Source organism: Eptatretus burgeri, chromosome 16, assembly GCF_056783735.1.
Source record: "Eptatretus burgeri isolate ZD-2024b chromosome 16, Ebu_testis_v1, whole genome shotgun sequence".
Lineage (NCBI taxonomy): Eukaryota > Metazoa > Chordata > Myxini > Myxiniformes > Myxinidae > Eptatretus > Eptatretus burgeri.
In genome coordinates, this window is record NC_140976.1 from 1,617,923 (window position 1) to 1,638,825 (window position 20,903).

The following is a 20,903-nucleotide window of genomic DNA, read 5'->3' on the forward strand; positions in this document are numbered from 1 at the left end:
GTTTCGTCACTGAATATCATTAGTCTTCAATCCACCCTTTTCAGAAAGTACTTTATGATTTCCCATCCATAATGCACCCATTGCGATTGGCGACAATCCAGCCTATCAAGCACAAGATAACGCAAAACATCGAGACCACGTAACCCCCTGTTTTGGTGTGTACTCTCCGACTTGGAACCCAGAAATTATGTATCGCCCACCAGGAGTATGTATCACTATATGTTACAATGTGGACACATCAGCCCATTGTTTAGCAGTTGGATTTCATCGCCACACATGGTACACAAAAAGACACCTGGGGATTGGCGTCCTTGTGGGGGTTATGGGTTCTTAACAACGTTAACGTTACCCCATTCCACACATTCAGGATTTTGCCGAGACTCTCCATGGGACTACAATATTCTCCAAGGTCGACCTCATTCATGCGTACCAGCAGATCCCCGTGTATCCTGGTGACATTCCAAAGACAGCAGTCACCGTGCCTTTTGAGCTTTTCGATTTCCTTCAGATGGCGTTTGACCTACGCAATGGCACACAAACCTTTCAACATTTTCTCGATCAGGTTCCCCTGGAATTACACTTCTGCTATGTGTATGTAGATGATGTTTCAATCACCAACACAACTGCAGAAAAAACATCAGGAACACCTACGTCTCCTTTTTACCCGTTTGCAGGACTTCGACATTGTCATCAACCCCACAAAGTGCATATTCGGCATCCTCGAGTTGAATTTCCTTGGCCATTGTGTTAACCACTCAGGCATCCATCTTCTCGAGAAGGTGCAGATTATTCGGGATTTCACTTCACCGTAATTTCAACGCAAACTGCAAGTTTTTGGGACTCGTCAACTTTTACCATCAATTTATTCCAAACGCAGCCACAAAAATGCAGCCGCTGAACGAGTCAATCACAGCTGGTAAGCACCCTGAAAGGTTCCGATGGTCGTAGCCAACCTTGTCAGCCTTCCGCACCATCAAAGATGCACTGGCCAACGCCTCCCTCCCGATTCATCTGAAACCAGAGGTGCCAACAAGTCTGATGGTAGACGTGTCTAATGTTGTGGTGAGTGTGGTCCTTCACGAGTTCATCGATGCTGGCTGGCATCCACTAGCCTTCTTCTCTGAAACACTGAAACCAAGAGCGCAAGTGCAACACCTTCGTTCAGGAATTACTCACTGTATACCTTGCCATCAAGCACTTCTGCAACTTCTTTGAGGCCAGACCATTCTCTGTCCTGATGGACCACAATCCAGTAACTTTCACTCTATCCACCCATTTGGACTCTCACTATCCTTGTACACTTCATTTTCTATGTTCACCCACACATTCGTGCAGCGTGACCCGCCATGCGGAAACCACTGCAGCGACCTTACGATGGACCTTACAAAGTTCTACAACACTCCGATAAGACCTTCACACTCGATATTAATAGTGGTCGTGATACATTCTCCGTGGATCGCTTGAAGCCAGCTTTTCTTGACGCAGCACCAGAGATGATAATCCCACTGACCAATGGGTTGACGACATCTTTGATAACATTAACGACTCACTCTGGGTATCTTGTACACTTCCGAGCACAATATTTATGAGAGTACATTTTTCTTGTTGACGATTTCTTTTTGCTGTGACTTTTCTTTATGTGGACAGTCTACATTCCTTCTCCTACACCACAATGTATTTTGTTTGTACGTTCCTTTGATTGAACTAGGAGGGGGGGGGGGTAGTGTAGCCGCATCATTTTTTTGCCTTTGATTTTGTGATATGTGAATATGCTTTAGCATCGGTTTATCGGTGTATTTTCCAGTACGGTGTTTCCCGATAAGGGGTTTGGAGAGGTTTTATGGTTGTGGGTTAATAAAGAACGTCTCGGGTGTCATTTTTCCTGGAAAAAGGTGAAGGGCTGGAAAGAATGGAGGGAGAGAAAGATGATGATGATCAGACAAGGGTTGTGCTGGATGGAGATGGATTGCAAATTACCCCTCACAGTGAGCGTCAGGCTACGACTCAGGGTGGTGCCAGGCTGCACCAGCACATGGCATGTGTATTCTCCATCATCCATTCCTCGCTGTACCTGCACACATACAAGAAATAGAAAGATGTACATGCATGAAGCAAATTGAGCAACTGAAAAATGGCATCAATGGGAACTTTAGTTTGTTTGGGAGGATAATGAGGTTGTTACTGGAACTGAGAATTAGATACACACAAAAAGGAACATTAGAAAATGACATGGAGAAGATTAGTGCGTACATGGTGCAGACGTAAGGTCCCATTGTTGAAGACAGCTTGGCGGTGGTTGTATGGTAATGGAGTCCCAGCCTTGAGCCAGCGTACCCAGTAGAAGGGGTAACCGATGACACGGCAGTGCAGAAACGCATTACGCCCGGCAGTTGCCGTGACATTCGTCATGGGCCTAATTTTTGGTGGGCCTGATAGGAATGTTGTTGAGAGTGAGAAGTAGAGGTGGTTTGAAAACTATGACAGAGATTTGCAATTAGTAGTTCAGAGTACCTGTCAAAACAACTGCAAACCAACTACACAGGGCTAAAAAAAATAAAAAAATCAAGGAGGCCAAACAGGCCTAAAGGAGTGAAGCACCTATTCGAGATGAGAGATGGCGTAAGTAGTTGGGTGAGTAAATGTGGATGTACTCGGCGTCCTGCAGTGGCATATGGTGAAAAGTGATGAACAGTTAAGTGATGGAGTTAAGAGGAAGTGAGGAGTGAGTGATTGAGTTGGGGCTAAGCACCTCTTACGTTTACGCGTGACTGGTACGTGGCCTGTCCAGCCGAGTTCTCCGCCGTGCACCGGTACATGCCTCCGTCCTCAACCCTCGCCGACGTCACATTCACATAGCTTGCAAAGACCTGCGAGGCTTCTGCCGTTTCGTATGGACCCTCAACGGTGCCCCCACGGCGGTTCGGAGCAAGGGCAGATATGGCTGAATCTCCATCCAATGTCCAAATGATCGAAGGTCGAGGAGATGCACGCACGGAACACAACAGGGAAAAAGAATCTCCTGGACGAAGAACACGCTCGCTGAACGAGGCAAGGATACGAGGCCGTCCGTCTGACGAGTGGGACAAAGTATGAGCTGTTTGTAGCAAATCCATTCAGACAACGATGAAGCAAATTTGAACAAAAACAGAGAGAAAGCAAAACACAAATATGCAAAATGGTGTCATCTCACCCTCTAAAATGATCGTCGAATAGTGCTGCGCTTGGTCACCTTTTCCATCCGTGGCCACACATTGATACATTCCTCCATCGTCACGTCCAGCTCCCTGAACCACCAACATTTCCCCACCAACTCCACTCACAAAGACAGAATTTGTTCCTTCTCCCTGCACTTCCACCAAGCTGTCTCCTTCAGCTCTTCCAAAGCTCACACTTCCATCGTCCGAGACCTTGAACTTTGTCCCAGTTCCTTTGTCTCCAGAATTGTTGTTAGATATGCCTAGTTTATTGGAATCTGTTCCATCATTTGTTTCTTCAGCTTCTCCATCCTGAACACCAACAGCAGTTTTAGCCACGACCCTAGAGCTGACCTCGATCTCAGTCCCAGTTCTAGTCTCAGCTTTGGCTCCAGTCTCAGTCTCTTTCTCAGGCATCGTTCCAGTCACGACCCCAGCCTCAAGTCCGGTTTCGGTCTCGGCGATGGAAACGGCTTGTGTTCCAGTTCCAGCCGTCGCCATATTCCTGATCTTAAGAGGGCGTCCATTGTGCAGCCAGGTTACAGTGACATCACCAGATCCACCGTGAGTCTGGCACTTCATCGTGGCAGAGGCCCCGAGGGCGAGGGAGAGGCGCCGTGGACTCACAGACACATGGATTGGAACTGCGCAAAGAGATGAGAGCAACGCATCATAATTCAATTTTAAAATGTCTCCTCGCGCATTGTCCGTATGTACACACAGGACACAGAAATTGGTACTTGCTGGTGACCCATTGGGAACGGCAAAACTTTCCTAAACTACTTCAACCAGTGTTTCATACAAATAACCTCATCTTAGTAAATTAGCTGTCCTTAACTACATACAGGTCTAACTGTTTGAATACACCAGTGGTAAGATCTAAACCACTTTGTTCCCTCTACCACCGAAGATGGACGGAGGTTATGTTTTCACCCTGTCTGTCTGTTTGTTTGTTTGTCAATCACCGACAGGTCGCATTTTCACTCCGATCTTCACGAAACATAACCACCTGGTAGAGGCAGTGACAAGTTGGAAGCCTATTGTTTTTGAGGTCAATAGAGCAAAAGGTCAAAGGCCAAGGTCACATAAATCGTCAATTTTCAGCCGATTCCCTTCATATTTATGAATACGTAAATATAGATTGAATATAAAAGCGAAAAACACGGGTCGACGGTGAACCCTCGTTGAGGTGAAGTATTGCTTAAACCATGTGGTACGTAAAGGGTGATTGTAAAGGGTGATTGTAAAGGGTGATTGTAAAGGGAGATTGAAAAGGGTGATTGTAAAGGGAGATTGTAAAGGGAGATTGAAAAGGGAGATTGTAAAGGGAGATTGTAAAAGGAGATTGTAAAGGGAGATTGTAAAGGGTGATTGTAAAGGGTGATTGTAAAGGGAGATTGTAAAGGGAGATTGTAAAAGGAGATTGTAAAGGGAGATTGAAAAGGGAGATTGTAAAGGGAGATTGCAAAGGGAGATTGAAAAGGGTGACTGTAAAGGGAGATTGTAAAGGGAGATTGAAAAGGGTGATTGTAAAGGGAGATTGTAAAGGGAGATTGTAAAGGGAGATTGTAAAGGGTGATTGTAAAGGGTGATTGTGAAGGGTGATTGTAAAGGGAGATTGTAAAGGGTGATTGAAAAGGGAGATTGAAAAGGGAGATTGTAAAGGGAGATTGCAAAGGGAGATTGAAAAGGGTGACTGTAAAGGGAGATTGTAAAGGGAGATTGAAAAGGGTGATTGTAAAGGGAGATTGTAAAGGGAGATTGTAAAGGGTGATTGTAAAGGGTGATTGTGAAGGGTGATTGTAAAGGGAGATTGTAAAGGGTGATTGAAAAGGGAGATTGAAAAGGGAGATTGTAAATGGTGATTGTAAAGGGTGATTGTAAAGGGAGATTGAAAAGGCAGATTGAAAAGGGAGATTGTAAAGGGAGATTGAAAAGGGAGATTGTAAAGGGAGATTGTAAAGGGAGATTGTAAAGGGTGATTGTAAAGGGAGATTGTAAAGGGTGATTGTAAAGGGAGATTGTAAAGGGTGATTGAAAAGGGAGATTGAAAAGGGAGATTGTAAATGGTGATTGTAAAGGGTGATTGTAAAGGGAGATTGAAAAGGCAGATTGAAAAGGGAGATTGTAAAGGGAGATTGAAAAGGGAGATTGAAAAGGGAGATTGTAAAGGGAGATTGTAAAGGGAGATTGTAAAGGGTGATTGAAAAGGGAGATTGTAAAGGGAGATTGTAAAGGGTGATTGTAAAGGGTGATTGAAAAGGGAGATTGTAAATGGTGATTGTAAAGGGTGATTGTAAAGGGAGATTGTAAAGGGAGATTGAAAAGGGAGATTGTAAAGGGTGATTGTAAAGGGAGATTGTAAAGGGTGATTGTAAAGGGAGATTGTAAAGGGAGATTGTAAAGGGTGATTGTAAAGGGTGATTGAAAAGGGAGATTGTAAAGGGAGATTGTAAAGGGTGATTGTAAAGGGTGATTGTAAAGGGTGATTGTAAAGGGAGATTATAAAGGGAGATTGAAAAGGGAGATTGTAAAGGGTGATTGTAAAGGGAGATTGAAAAGGGTGATTGTAAAGGGAGATTGTAAAGGGTGATTGTAAAGGGAGATTGTAAAGGGAGATTGTAAAAGGAGATTGTAAAGGGAGATTGAAAAGGGTGATTGTAAAGGGAGATTGTAAAGGGAGATTGAAAAGGGTGATTGTAAAGGGAGATTGTAAAGGGAGATTGTAAAGGGAGATTGCAAAAGGGTGATTGTAAAGGGTGATTGTGAAGGGTGATTGTAAAGGGAGATTGTAAAGGGTGATTGTAAAGGGAGATTGTAAAGGGAGATTGAAAAGGGTGATTGAAAAGGGAGATTGTAAAGGGTGATTGTAAAGGGTGATTGTAAAGGGTGATTGAAAAGGGTGATTGAAAAGGGTGATTGTAAAGGGAGATTGTAAAAGGAGATTGTAAAAGGAGATTGTAAAGGGTGATTGTAAAGGGTGATTGTAAAGGGTGATTGTAAAGGGTGATTGTAAAGGGAGATTGAAAAGGGTGATTGCAAAGGGAGATTGTAAAGGGAGATTGAAAAGGGAGATTGTAAAGGGAGATTGTAAAAGGAGATTGTAAAGGGTGATTGTAAAGGGAGATTGTAAAGGGAGATTGTAAAGGGTGATTGTAAAGGGTGATTGAAAAGGGAGATTGTAAATGGTGATTGTAAAGGGTGATTGTAAAGGGAGATTATAAAGGGAGATTGAAAAGGGAGATTGTAAAGGGAGATTGTAAAGGGTGATTGTAAAGGGAGATTGAAAAGGGTGATTGTAAAGGGAGATTGTAAAGGGTGATTGTAAAGGGAGATTGTAAAGGGAGATTGTAAAGGGAGATTGTAAAGGGAGATTGAAAAGGGTGATTGTAAAGGGAGATTGTAAAGGGAGATTGTAAAAGGAGATTGTAAAGGGTGATTGTAAAGGGTGATTGTAAAGGGTGATTGTAAAGGGTGATTGTAAAGGGAGATTGAAAAGGGTGATTGTAAAGGGAGATTGTAAAGGGAGATTGAAAAGGGTGATTGTAAAGGGAGATTGTAAAGGCAGATTGTAAAGGGAGATTGCAAAACGGTGATTGTAAAGGGTGATTGTGAAGGGTGATTGTAAAGGGAGATTGTAAAGGGTGATTGTAAAGGGAGATTGTAAAGGGAGATTGAAAAGGGTGATTGAAAAGGGAGATTGTAAAGGGTGATTGTAAAGGGTGATTGTAAAGGGTGATTGAAAAGGGTGATTGAAAAGGGTGATTGTAAAGGGAGATTGTAAAAGGAGATTGTAAAAGGAGATTGTAAAGGGTGATTGTAAAGGGTGATTGTAAAGGGTGATTGTAAAGGGAGATTGAAAAGGGTGATTGTAAAGGGAGATTGTAAAGGGAGATTGAAAAGGGAGATTGTAAAGGGAGATTGTAAAAGGAGATTGTAAAGGGAGATTGTAAAGGGTGATTGTAAAGGGTGATTGTAAAGGGAGATTGTAAAGGGAGATTGTAAAAGGAGATTGTAAAGGGAGATTGAAAAGGGAGATTGTAAAGGGAGATTGCAAAGGGAGATTGAAAAGGGTGATTGTAAAGGGAGATTGTAAAGGGAGATTGAAAAGGGTGATTGTAAAGGGAGATTGTAAAGGGAGATTGTAAAGGGAGATTGTAAAGGGTGATTGTAAAGGGTGATTGTGAAGGGTGATTGTAAAGGGAGATTGTAAAGGGTGACTGAAAAGGGAGATTGAAAAGGGAGATTGTAAATGGTGATTGTAAAGGGTGATTGTAAAGGGAGATTGAAAAGGCAGATTGAAAAGGGAGATTGTAAAGGGAGATTGAAAAGGGAGATTGTAAAGGGAGATTGTAAAGGGAGATTGTAAAGGGTGATTGTAAAGGGAGATTGTAAAGGGTGATTGTAAAGGGAGATTGTAAAGGGTGATTGAAAAGGGAGATTGAAAAGGGAGATTGTAAATGGTGATTGTAAAGGGTGATTGTAAAGGGAGATTGAAAAGGCAGATTGAAAAGGGAGATTGTAAAGGGAGATTGAAAAGGGAGATTGAAAAGGGAGATTGTAAAGGGAGATTGTAAAGGGTGATTGAAAAGGGAGATTGTAAAGGGAGATTGTAAAGGGTGATTGTAAAGGGTGATTGAAAAGGGAGATTGTAAATGGTGATTGTAAAGGGTGATTGTAAAGGGAGATTGTAAAGGGAGATTGAAAAGGGAGATTGTAAAGGGTGATTGTAAAGGGAGATTGTAAAGGGTGATTGAAAAGGGAGATTGTAAAGGGAGATTGTAAAGGGTGATTGTAAAGGGTGATTGAAAAGGGAGATTGTAAAGGGAGATTGTAAAGGGTGATTGTAAAGGGTGATTGAAAAGGGAGATTGTAAATGGTGATTGTAAAGGGTGATTGTAAAGGGAGATTATAAAGGGAGATTGAAAAGGGAGATTGTAAAGGGTGATTGTAAAGGGAGATTGAAAAGGGTGATTGTAAAGGGAAATTGTAAAGGGTGATTGTAAAGGGAGATTGTAAAGGGAGATTGTAAAAGGAGATTGTAAAGGGAGATTGAAAAGGGTGATTGTAAAGGGAGATTGTAAAGGGAGATTGTAAAGGGAGATTGTAAAAGGAGATTGTAAAGGGTGATTGTAAAGGGTGATTGTAAAGGGTGATTGTAAAGGGTGATTGTAAAGGGAGATTGAAAAGGGTGATTGTAAAGGGAGATTGTAAAGGGAGATTGAAAAGGGTGATTGTAAAGGGAGATTGTAAAGGGAGATTGTAAAGGGAGATTGCAAAAGGGTGATTGTAAAGGGTGATTGTGAAGGGTGATTGTAAAGGGAGATTGTAAAGGGAGATTGAAAAGGGTGATTGAAAAGGGAGATTGTAAAGGGTGATTGTAAAGGGTGATTGTAAAGGGTGATTGAAAAGGGTGATTGAAAAGGGAGATTGTAAAGGGTGATTGTAAAGGGTGATTGAAAAGGGTGATTGAAAAGGGTGATTGTAAAGGGAGATTGTAAAAGGAGATTGTAAAAGGAGATTGTAAAGGGTGATTGTAAAGGGTGATTGTAAAGGGTGATTGTAAAGGGTGATTGTAAAGGGAGATTGAAAAGGGAGATTGTAAAGGGAGATTGTAAAGGGTGATTGTAAAGGGTGATTGTAAAGGGTGATTGAAAAGGGTGATTGAAAAGTGTGATTGTAAAGCGAGATTGCAAAAGGAGATTGTAAAAGGAGATTGTAAAGGGTGATTGTAAAGGGTGATTGTAAAGGGTGATTGTAAAGGGTGATTGTAAAGGGAGATTGAAAAGGGAGATTGTAAAGGGAGATTGTAAAAGGAGATTGTAAAGGGAGATTGTAAAGGGTGATTGTAAAGGGAGATTGAAAAGGGTGATTGTAAAGGGAGATTGTAAAGGGAGATTGAAAAGGGAGATTGTAAAGGGAGATTGTAAAAGGAGATTGTAAAGGGAGATTGTAAAGGGTGATTGTAAAGGGTGATTGTAAAGGGAGATTGTAAAGGGAGATTGTAAAAGGAGATTGTAAAGGGAGATTGAAAAGGGAGATTGTAAAGGGAGATTGCAAAGGGAGATTGAAAAGGGTGATTGTAAAGGGAGATTGTAAAGGGAGATTGAAAAGGGTGATTGTAAAGGGAGATTGTAAAGGGAGATTGTAAAGGGAGATTGTAAAGGGTGATTGTAAAGGGTGATTGTGAAGGGTGATTGTAAAGGGAGATTGTAAAGGGTGATTGTAAAGGGAGATTGTAAAGGGAGATTGAAAAGGGTGATTGAAAAGGGAGATTGTAAAGGGTGATTGTAAAGGGTGATTGAAAAGGGTGATTGAAAAGGGTGATTGTAAAGGGAGATTGTAAAAGGAGATTGTAAAGGGTGATTGTAAAGGGTGATTGTAAAGGGTGATTGAAAAGGGAGATTGAAAAGGGTGATTGTAAAGGGTGATTGTAAAGGGAGATTGTAAAGGGAGATTGTAAAGGGTGATTGTAAAGGGTGATTGTAAAGGGAGATTGTAAAGGGTGATTGTAAAGGGTGATTGTAAAGGGAGATTGTAAAGGGAGATTGTAAAGGGAGATTGTAAAGGGAGATTGTAAAGGGAGATTGTAAAGGGAGATTGTAAAGGGTGATTGTAAAGGGAGATTGTGAAGGGAGATTGTAAAGGGTGATTGTAAAGGGAGATTGTAAAGGGAGATTGAAAAGGGAGATTGAAAAGGGTGATTGTCAAGGGAGATTGTAAAGGGAGATTGTAAAGGGAGATTGAAAAGGGTGATTGTAAAGGGAGATTGTAAAGGGAGATTGTAAAGGGAGATTGTAAAAGGAGATTGTAAAGGGTGATTGTAAAGGGTGATTGTAAAGGGAGATTGTAAAGGGAGATTGAAAAGGGAGATTGTAAAGGGTGATTGTAAAGGGAGATTGAAAAGGGTGATTGTAAAGGGAGATTGTAAAGGGAGATTGAAAAGGGAGATTGTAAAGGGAGATTGCAAAAGGAGATTGTAAAGGGAGATTGTAAAGGGTGATTGTAAAGGGAGATTGTAAAGGCAGATTGTAAAAGGAGATTGTAAAGGGAGATTGAAAAGGGAGATTGAAAAGGGAGATTGTAAAGGGAGATTGCAAAGGGAGATTGAAAAGGGTGATTGTAAAGGGAGATTGTAAAAGGAGATTGAAAAGGGTGATTGTAAAGGGAGATTGTAAAGGGAGATTGTAAAGGGAGATTGTAAAGGGTGATTGTAAAGGGTGATTGTGAAGGGTGATTGTAAAGGGAGATTGTAAAGGGTGATTGTAAAGGGAGATTGTAAAGGGAGATTGAAAAGGGTGATTGAAAAGGGAGATTGTAAAGGGTGATTGTAAAGGGTGATTGTAAAGGGTGATTGTAAAGGGTGATTGTAAAGGGAGATTGTAAAGGGAGATTGTAAAGGGTGATTGTAAAGGGAGATTGTAAAGGGTGATTGTAAAGGGAGATTGTAAAGGGAGATTGAAAAGGGAGATTGAAAAGGGTGATTGTAAAAGGGAGATTGTAAAGGGAGATTGTAAAGGGTGATTGTAAAGGGTGATTGTAAAGGGAGATTGTAAAGGGAGATTGTAAAGGGAGATTGTAAAGGGAGATTGTAAAGGGTGATTGTAAAGGGTGATTGTAAAGGGAGATTGTAAAGGGAGATTGAAAAGGGAGATTGTAAAGGGAGATTGAAAAGGGAGATTGAAAAGGGTGATTGTAAAAGGGAGATTGTAAAGGGAGATTGTAAAGGGTGATTGTAAAGGGTGATTGTAAAGGGAGATTGTAAAGGGAGATTGTAAAGGGAGATTGTAAAGGGAGATTGTAAAGGGTGATTGTAAAGGGTGATTGTAAAGGGTGATTGTAAAGGGAGATTGTAAAGGGAGATTGAAAAGGGAGATTGTAAAAGGTCATTGAAAAGGGAGATTGTAAAGGGAGATTGTAAAGAGTGGATTCTGAGCTCTTTTTACCTACCAGTGATATAAAGTTCAACAGTAGCCATGGCAACTCCATATCCATTCCACACTTCACACTGATATGTTCCAGAATGCTGAGCACCAACAGACTCCAAAATCAAAGCCCCGTCACCACCACGACCTTCTCCGCCTCCACCGCCGCCACTGCCACCACCACCACCACCACCACCACCACCACCACCACTTGGCAAATCTCCACGGTTTGCTCTCCCCCCGACTCCGATTCCTCCAGAAAGGGCCCGGCCTCCATGGAGCCAGCGGTATAACGGTGCAGGATGAGCAGAGGCGAGACAGGGAAGTCGAATATTTGAACTGGACGAGATGGATATCGAAGCAGGTGGACGATCAAGTATCACAGGGGATGACTTTGTTAGCTCTGGGAAAGAGAAAAAGGGTGGTTGGTGGAAAAAAAGAAGCAAAATAACAAATGAGGCAGAAAAAGAGATTAAATTTGACAACAAAAAAAATGGAGAATTTTTAAAATGGGGAATGAAGAACGAATAAATGAAATATAATTTAATTCTGGTATTAAAATACAGATAGTTAGGGTTAGGATTCCTCGGAAACGAGTGCAATCCATCGGTGGTGGAAAAATGCAACCAAAAATGTGATTTTATGGAAAGGCAGTTGAAATATAAAAGAGAAGATGCTCGTAGGTCCACAGAAGCTTCCTTTTTGAAGATCGACTCTGAAGTTGAACTGCACCTGTTGCTCTCACATCGCAGGCAGGTCGGTGATCGCTACTAATATTCCCTCTGTTCTCTCAGTCCTTCAACCCTTCCTATCTACTCCAGGATGTAAACACTCATTCTTCCAGTAAACCCTGCTGCTTAAACTTCCAAAATCCATCCAAGCTGACCGCACATCTCACTCTTCTGTTCCTCTTTTCTCCCACATTTGCAACACTCACTCCCTCAGGGTTGTGCCCATGACTTGACCCTTGAGACTACCAACAGATGTGCAATATTTGGTGGTGATCAGGCCAACCCGATGTTTTTTCCATGATTTTCAGATGTACATAATACATTTATAGGTTTGCTCAGATTAGTGGAGTCGATCGAGTTTTTACTTTTGGTTGGAAGCGACTTCTTCATCTTTAAAAATGTGTAATCCCAACCGCCCCAATCTTAGACAATGTATACGCACGCACGCACACACACACACACACACACACACACACACACACACACACACACACACACACACACACACACACACACACACACACACACACACACACACACACACACACACATATTTGTCGCAAATACAACCCATCACTTCACTGATGGGAATATGAATAAAAGGGTTTAGGGTGGAGGGGAGGGGAGTGAGAAAGGGATGAGGAGAGGGGAGTGAGGAAGGAGGGGAGAGCGAGAAGGGGGGGGGGCAAAAACAGGGGGGAGAGAGAGAAAAGGGTGGAGAGCAAGAAATGTTGGAAGAGCGAGAAAGGGGTGGAGAGCGAGGTCTCGCCACGTGTTGATATACACTCCGGGAGGGGGGAGGGAGCACGGAGGAAGGGGGAGAGATGGGGGTAGTGGGGAGCAGAAGGGGGTGTTCCTGGCATGCGTTTGATAGGGGGACTTGAGGGAAAGTGGGAGGGGAAGGGGAAATGAGCCCCTTATGCCGGCATTAGTATAGGATTGAATGAAATTGGGTATGTCAAAACAGCACGTTCAAACGGGTCATACTAAATAATGCCCTGATACCTCCCAGAGATGTCTGTAAGGAGTGGAAGGGCTTTGGGAGGGTGTAAGCATTGGGGAAGGGAAGGAAGCCCGTTTTCCTTCAATCATCAAAAAAGCCACGCCAGTGTTCATGCCTTCATTTAATGTCTACATATAATGACAAGCTCTGGAATCACTTAACCTGAGATGAATTGCAGAATTGATCCAAGCAGCAGTTACGACTGCTAAAAAAAATGTTTTTATTTGGCAAATTCACATATTCTTCTCCTCCATCTCCGGAGAATTCAATGGTGGTGGAGGGGATTTTGGAGGAGGATAGCATGAGGGGAGCGGAAAGGAAGGCAGCATGAGGGGAGGGAAGGGAAGGCAGTGTAAGGAGAGGGTAGGCAGTATACCAGGGCATTACCAGGGTGATAAAATGTGCCCAAACAGCAACGTATTTTTTTGACCACCGTTTTCTGTATATAACCGGGTGGGAGCAATTAAAAATTAAAACCCATGCTAACTACCTGGCAAAGGTCTGCCTGCATGCATGTCCCCCAACCCCACCATACGCATTTCTCCAAACTCTTCGCAGTCCATGCTAACCGTGCATGTGCACTGACAATATACTCATCCTTTCACTTGCACACATGCACAGATTTCCCGACACCCACACTGCACAGTGGCCTGTCCCATGTGGCTTCGATGCCACAGCACGTCCGCTCCCCACGTGCAGAAGCACATGGTTCGTAAGACTGCTGCATAACCTCCTCCACAGTGTCACGCACCACGAACCCGGGTGCGAGTTTGAGTTCAGATCGCATGCCTGCAAACGTGTGCACCGCACACATGTAACCAAGCATGCAGACACGTGTACAGTATATCCCATGGAGAGTCATTTGTACCATGTCCGTGTGCGCTGTCTCCGTACCTCTTCGTTTTCAGCAACTGCCGACTATTAATATATTGCAGCAACTATGAGTACATTTATATTAATATCGAAATATATGGAGTGTGATGAGCAATCCACCTATCTCCAATTGACATAAAGTCCTCCACCAAAGTGTCACCTCCAAGCCGGAGGCCTCAGTTCGGTGACTCTGTCAAACAGACAAAGATGACATGGTCAACATCAGTTGAACATCAAATGGAGCCACCCGTCTGAATTTCAGGCTTATTTGCCCTTATCATGGTGACGGTTTGGTGTCGGAGTTTATGTCCATTGGAGATCGGCGGAGTGTTCGTCTCGCTTCACATTTCGATTTACCTGTCAATCACATCACGTTCCTTCTGGTTGAATGGTTTGCATTAGCGGGAACAATTGTCTGGGTGGCAGACGGATGGTTGTTCTTTGCGGATTATGCGGTTTTCCGTGTGAGACATAATCCACGGCAATGCTCACCATAACAGCCAGGAGGTGCATCTGATGCTTATGTTAATATTTTGTCATGAAAGCAGATCACACAAAACGGTATAAAGGAAAAAAAAGCCTCTTTACTTGCAGAAACTACCAACTATTAATATATTGCAGCAACTATTAGTGTATTTATATTAATATTTTGTAATGAAAGCAGATCGCACAAAATGATGAAAAATAAAACTGTACACAGAATTGCCAAAAAAATGACCCCTGTGGACTGCATTGCCATGAAATGTAAAAGCAGGTTATAGAGCATGGCGTTGCACTCAATGAAGTTACACTTTCTGCACATTCCATTATCTTTTCTTCACTCAGTATAATTGAAAGAACAGTAGAAAAAATAGGGACAATAACTCTGGGCACTCACCTGGTAAAACAATGATACTGAGGAGGGAGTCAACGTGGGACGGAATCAGCAAAATGTCCCAATGAACCAATGTTGCAGCCAATACCTATTCTTGGGGGCAAATCCTCCCAAACACCCTTGAGCCTTCTCAGACTGTGATTTTTTAAATAGCGTGAACAAACTTTGGTATAGCATGGGTGTTGAAGGTTGTGGTCAAGTTTCATTGGAATTAAATGTGTTGTGTGAGTAGAAAGCAAATACCTATTTTGGGGTGCAACCCCCCGTAAACCCCCATAGGGCTCGATTTTTTTTTAATGCCATGAACAAACTTTGGTACATACCAAGTGATGAAGATTGTGGTCAAGTTTCTTCAAAATTGTGTGTGTAGTTTCAGAGAAGAAGTTGCAAGTGTTTAAGGACGGATGGATGGACGGACGGATGGATGACACGCCATCCCATAAACTCCCCAGAACTACGTTCCAGGTGAACTAATAATTAAGCTTAGTGCTTGACTACAACTAGATGGTATTCATTGAATACATACCCTGCACAGTTTTGAGAAGGACTTGGTGCAAGCCAACTCTTGTTTTTTGAAGGTTTTTTTTCCCCTTTGATCCAATATGGCTGTCAGACCACTTGACAGATGACCTCATCTTTATAAAACCATATTTCTCATGGGTAGTTGATCAATTAGTTGAATTTTGCATTGATCGGTTAAGCGGTTTCTCCTACGAAGATTTTCAAACACTTTCCCTGAGATCCAATATGCCTGCCACACCACGTGACACATGATGGTCATTTAAATGAAATCCTGTTCGAATTTCAAGTCAATTGGATGAAAATTGAGGATTTCAGAAATTTGGCCTATGTTGACCTATTCGTTTATGTTAACCTCAAAAATAATTGGTGGTTGAATTCAGTGACCTGATATGAAAATCCTGTTCAAATTTCAAGTCAATCAGATGAAAATTGAGGATTTTAGAAAATTGGCCTTTGTTGACTTTTGGCCAACTGTATGTTGACTTAAAAAGAGTGATCGCCATGTAACATGTGGTGAAGTTTCAATATCCTCCGCTGCGCAGTTTTTGATGTTCAGTACACGCTTAACAAAATGCAGACACAAACTAGATGGTGTTCACGGAATACTAATCCTGTGCAGTCAATGGTTTTGGAGAAATTGAGGTGCAATGTTTATCACTTTTTACAAGATGGTGCCTGTACCACATGACCTATAACATCATGATTATCATTAAAATATTCCACAGGAGGAAGTGCTCTGATGGTGAAAATTTTGTGTCAATCGGACCAACGGTTGCTGAGAAAATGAATTTTTAAAATGCAGGCACGCACACACGCTCGAATGCCACACGCACGCACACACGCCCCACGTATGCATGTATGCAACCGAATGCCTAACCCTGCTTTTCGCTTTGTGAGCGAAGGGTAATAAATACACTTCATTCTAAAAATCGGTAAGTTATTGAAATTTTCGGATTTCACTCCAGATTTCGGCACTTATTTAGTCCACGAGATCCGATTCTCAAATCGAGATATAATATTCCGATTATATGCTTTAATTAGTTCCTGAGAGTAGATTGTGTTTCCAAGGCAAGGCATGTTTGAATATGCCAAACAAAATTGCGAATGAAGACCCCCAACAAGCTGACAGAGAATGACCAAGGATGAGCCTTGATGGATATAATTAAATAAGGCCGTTAATTATGTTCAAAAGGGGTGTTTTAATTAACCCAAACACCCAATTATCACTCTTGTACTTTCTTGGAGTTTTCTTAGTGTACATGCAAAGTTTCAGGCTGTTAGGTTTTATGGTTTTGGACTTATGGAGGACACACACACACACACACACACACACACACACACACACACACACACACACACACGTATTACTATTTTGATTGTTGGATAGTAGGATGTGGTACATTTTCCTGACATATGACACCTGGTCACTACCTTGGACATGCTCATTCGATTCTCCCAACAATGGATGGAGGTCATCAATGTCAGACATGAGATCAGGGCCGTCTCTCTGGACATGACTTGAGCTGTCATGCAGTCTGGCATCCTGCCTTGCTCTCCCCACATCAGAATATTCTGTATCCATATTATCCACCCCCTGCATTCTCCACGACACCTCATCGTTACGTGTATCCCTCGTTGTCCGTTCCTGCCTATTTTCTCCCTCGGCCCTGCTCTTCACATTCCCCCCTTTTCTCTTTCTGTGGTTCCTCTTATTATGTTACATCCTGATGTGTTCTGTTTTCTAGCTCTTGCACGAATGAGGGTGATGGTTGCGGTTCGAGCGTGCATGGTGAAAAGACTTTCAAGTGACCTAATCTGTTGAACTCTCTCATACATTATTTTTAACTACAAAAACGATCTTATAATGCTTCATCTTCCTCTCTCACACATGTGGTACTCTTTACTGTTTCGCAATGCACTACTCTTCTGCTATTTTAAACAGACTGCTCTCATTTCGACCTCTCCTTCATTCCTTGCCTAAAAAATCCAACTATTACAGCGCTTCTTCTCTCCATGCTCTGAATTCGCCTTCATTGCATCCATCAAGAATTGTGTTAAATCGCATCTCTGACCTAAAACTTTTAAAAACCACAGTTTGCAATGGATGCTCGCTTTCCATCAAACATTCTTTTTTTCCAACTTCAGAGCCAACTCACCCCCCTCACCCCCCTCACCCCTCACTCTCACTCTCAAAGCAACCATCCCACTCTTCTCCCTCCAAGCCTCCCTCTCACCTCTCTCAAAAATTCCCCCTCACCTTTCTCCCACCTTTCATCCCCCTCACTCTTCCTTCTCAAAGTTGCCCCCCTCTCATCCACCAACCTGCCTCCCTCCACTGCCCTCTCACCTCCATCTCTTCACTCCACCTCCTCAAATCCTCAACTGCCTTCTTCCTTGTCTCTTGTCCCCCTCTCCCCCAGCACCACAGAGCCTTTTCTCCTCCCATTCGGTCCCCTCCCCTCGCTGTTCTGCAATACCCCACACTCCTTCAGCAACCCTCCTTACCTGCCCCCTCGTCCCTTGTCCTACCCTCCCCTCCCCTCCACCTCCTGCACCCAAAGCCTCCTCCCCTTCCTCTTCATTAAAAGTGTGGACCTCAAATATCCGGGGCCTTCGCTCAAACCTTTCAGATCTTTCCATACAGGTTGCCACTGACAAACCAGACATTATCTGCCTAACAGAAACTTTCCTCTCCCAAGATGTGTCTGACTCCCAAGTATCTCTCCCTGGCTACTCCCTCTTACGGTATGACAGACCTGAGCCTCGTCCTGGTGGAGGTGTTGCTCTCTTCATCAAAGACTCTATTCCTCACTCTCCATGCACTGCTCTCACTCCCCCACACCCCCAGGAATACCTCTGGCTTCGGCTTCCCCTCCACTCCCACCTCATGTTTATATGTGTACTGTACCGTCCACCGAACAGTGATGACTTCATCTACACCTCACTATCCGAAAACATGGACCATCTTCTATCTTCTCATCCAAACTCTCTCTTCCTCTTATGTGGTGACTTCAATTGTCATCACACCAGTTGGCTAGGTGTGGGTACCTCTCTCACCTGCCATGGCACCTCAGCAAAAGCTTTCTGCGACTCATTGGGACTGACTCAATCGGTCAACTTCCCAACCCGGATCTCAACCAATGGTACTCCATCTCTTCTGGATCTGATTTTGACAAATTTCCCTGACAATATCTGCTGCTCTTCCTTTGCTCCAATTGGTTCTTCTGACCACGTCCTTGTCAAAGTGGACATCTCTCTGGCTGTTATCAGAGAACCACCTCACCGCCGTCGAGTCTGGCATTTCACTCAAGCCGACTGGCAGGGTCTCCAAGCAGCCATCAAACTTACAGACTGGTCTCCTATCACTACTTTCTCAAACATCAACTCATCCTGGGAATTCTTTCAAAGAAACTTGCTCTCCCTCATGCACAGATTTATCCCCTCTCGTGTTCAGTTGTCTTACCCTTCCTCCCGCCCTTGGTTTACTGAAGCTTGTGGCGAGGCAGTTGTCCTGAAACAACTTGCCTTTGCCTCATGGAAAGCAAACCCAACTGAGGGCAATCTCAGTTCTTTCCACAAAGCTCGGAACAAGTGTGTATCTACCCTCAGGAGAGCCAGAAAACAACATCTTTCTCATCTCAAGTCTGAACTCTCAAACCTCTCTCCCTCCTCAAAATCCTGGTGGCGTTTAATCAAATCTGTTTCTGGTGTATGTTCCCCCTCCATTCCCTCCCTTACCTCAAATGGCCGCACTGCTGATTCCACACGTGATAAAGCTGAATGTCTAAACTCGGTGTTTGCAGCTAAATCTTGTGTCCTAAACCCATCACTATCTCTACCCACTTTACCCAGTCGCACCCAACTGTCCCTGGACTCTGTATCCTTTTCTCCTGACAAGGTGGAGAGCTTGCTTTCAAACCTCGAGTCAGATTCTGCAACTGGTCCAGACGGCATCAGCCCACGTGTCCTCAAAGCCTGCTCTTCTGCTCTTGCTCACCCTCTCTCTGTTCTATTCACCCTCTCATTTGCCCAAGGTCATCTGCCATCTGCTTGGAAATCTGCTGACATCACTGCCCTGCATAAAAAAGGTGCAAAAACAGATCCCTGTAACTACAGATCAATCAGCCTTCTCCCAATCATCAGCAAGGTGATGGAATCCATCATCGCCTCAGATATGAAATCCTTCCTCTTCTCCAATGGCTTGATTTCCAATCATCAATTTGGTTTCAGACCAGGTCACTCTACCCTGGATATGCTGCTTCTGCTCTCCCATCAATGGATGGAGGTCCTCAATGCCAGGCAGGAAATCCCAGCCGTATCCCTGGACATATCACGTGCTTTTGACACAGTCTGGCACCCTGCCCTACTCACCAAACTCTCTTCCCATGGTATTCAAGGCCATCTCCACTCATGGCTCGCAGACTTCCTCTCCTGTCGCAGTCAACGTGTGGCCCTAAATGGAGTTCTTTCATCCCCTCTTCCTGTGCAGGCTGGAGTTCCTCAAGGTAGCGTTCTGGGCCCTGTTCTTTTTCTGGTTTTCATCAATGATCTCTCGGACTCTCTGGAAAATCCTCCATTTCTCTTTGCCGACGACTCCACCCTCTGCCGTACCATCTGTCATCCCTCAGACCGGCAAGCAGCAGCTTCTTCGCTCACTGCAGATCTGGATAAAATCACAAACTGGTCCAACACGTGGAACATGTCTTTCAATCCAGACAAATCTCACACTCTCACTATGTCTCTTCGAAAGGACCGTTTACAAAACCCCCCCATCCACTTTCTCAACAATCCTCTGGAAGAAGTCTTTTGTTTCAAGCTTCTGGGTCTCACTATCTGCCATGACCTTTCCTGGGAAAGTCACATTTCCAACCTCGCCTCAAAAGCCAGTCGCCGACTGGGAATCCTCCGTCGTGCTAAGTCCTTCCTCCGCCCTCTTGAGCTCCTGACCACTTACAAAGCTTTTGTCCGTAGCCTGATGGAGTACTGCTCTCCCCTCTGGGCTGGTGCTCCTGCCTCCCACCTTTCTCGGCTTCACGCTGTCGAAACCAGGGCATTTAAGATCATCGGCATCTCCCGCAATGAAGCTGAGTCTTTGGGCCTCTCACTCAATCACCGCAGGTTGGTCGGTGGTCTTTCTGTCTTCTACCGACTCCTCTCCAGCCTTGCCCCCCTGCTCTCTCTGCGATTTGTCCCCACCACATTTCCACAGGGCGCTCAAGGTCCGCCAACAACCCCCTTCTGGTAAAACTACCAAAATCACGAATCACTGCTCATCTTCACTCTTTCATTCCTCTTGTTTCCCGCCTTTGGAATAAACTTCCTCACTCTATTCTTTCCCATTCTTCCCTCCAGGCTTTCAAAACAGCTGTTCACCACCACCTCTTATCTTCCCCCATCCAAATCCTCGATCTTTTCTACCCCCGATAATCCACCCAAGCCCACTTCCTTCATTTCTCCTGCTTTCCTTCCTGAAAGTCCCTGAAATGTCCATCTTCTCTTCGCCATGTTCCCCGTCCCATCCCCATCCCTCTCCCTTCCACAGTTCACCTAATGTGTCTGTTCCCCACTGTTTTGTCCCTTCCACTCCCGCCCCTCTTGTCTCATGCCTCCTTGCTGTGAGTTGTGGGTTAGCTCTCATACGAGCCTCGACCAAGGTATACAAAAAAAAAAAAAAAGTGTGGTGTGCAATGAAGATGGTGAGGGAAAGAGAAAACTATGGGTAAGCATTGGTATAATGAGGTGAGCATGGGATTAACAGAGCAATGAGGAGGGTGAATGAAG

At 43.7% G+C, this 20,903-nt stretch overlaps 1 protein-coding gene and 1 long non-coding RNA gene across 7 annotated transcripts in view; one reads left to right on the forward strand and one right to left on the reverse strand.

Annotated features, from left to right (window-relative positions):
• Positions 1 to 20,903, reverse strand: part of DSCAM (DS cell adhesion molecule) — a 106,535-nt gene that overhangs the window by 66,523 nt on the left and 19,109 nt on the right. For all 4 annotated transcript variants that reach the window (XM_085859151.1, XM_085859150.1, XM_085859149.1 and 1 more), the window contains exons 5-9: positions 11,145 to 11,522; positions 3,191 to 3,838; positions 2,750 to 3,070; positions 2,251 to 2,429; positions 1,978 to 2,071 (exon numbers count right to left, since the gene is read on the reverse strand). In XM_085859151.1, the coding sequence (XP_085715277.1) occupies positions 1,978 to 2,071; positions 2,251 to 2,429; positions 2,750 to 3,070; positions 3,191 to 3,838; positions 11,145 to 11,522 (1,620 nt within the window). The remainder of the gene's footprint in view (positions 1 to 1,977; positions 2,072 to 2,250; positions 2,430 to 2,749; positions 3,071 to 3,190; positions 3,839 to 11,144; positions 11,523 to 20,903) is intronic.
• Positions 1 to 20,903, forward strand: part of LOC147010317 (uncharacterized) — a 57,747-nt gene that overhangs the window by 35,152 nt on the left and 1,692 nt on the right. For 2 of the 3 annotated variants that reach the window (XR_015052282.1, XR_015052284.1), the window contains exon 4: positions 14,971 to 15,065. The exons of the other annotated variant lie outside the window; for it this stretch is intronic. This is a non-coding gene — a long non-coding RNA (uncharacterized LOC147010317). The remainder of the gene's footprint in view (positions 1 to 14,970; positions 15,066 to 20,903) is intronic. 3 annotated transcript variants of the gene reach the window in all.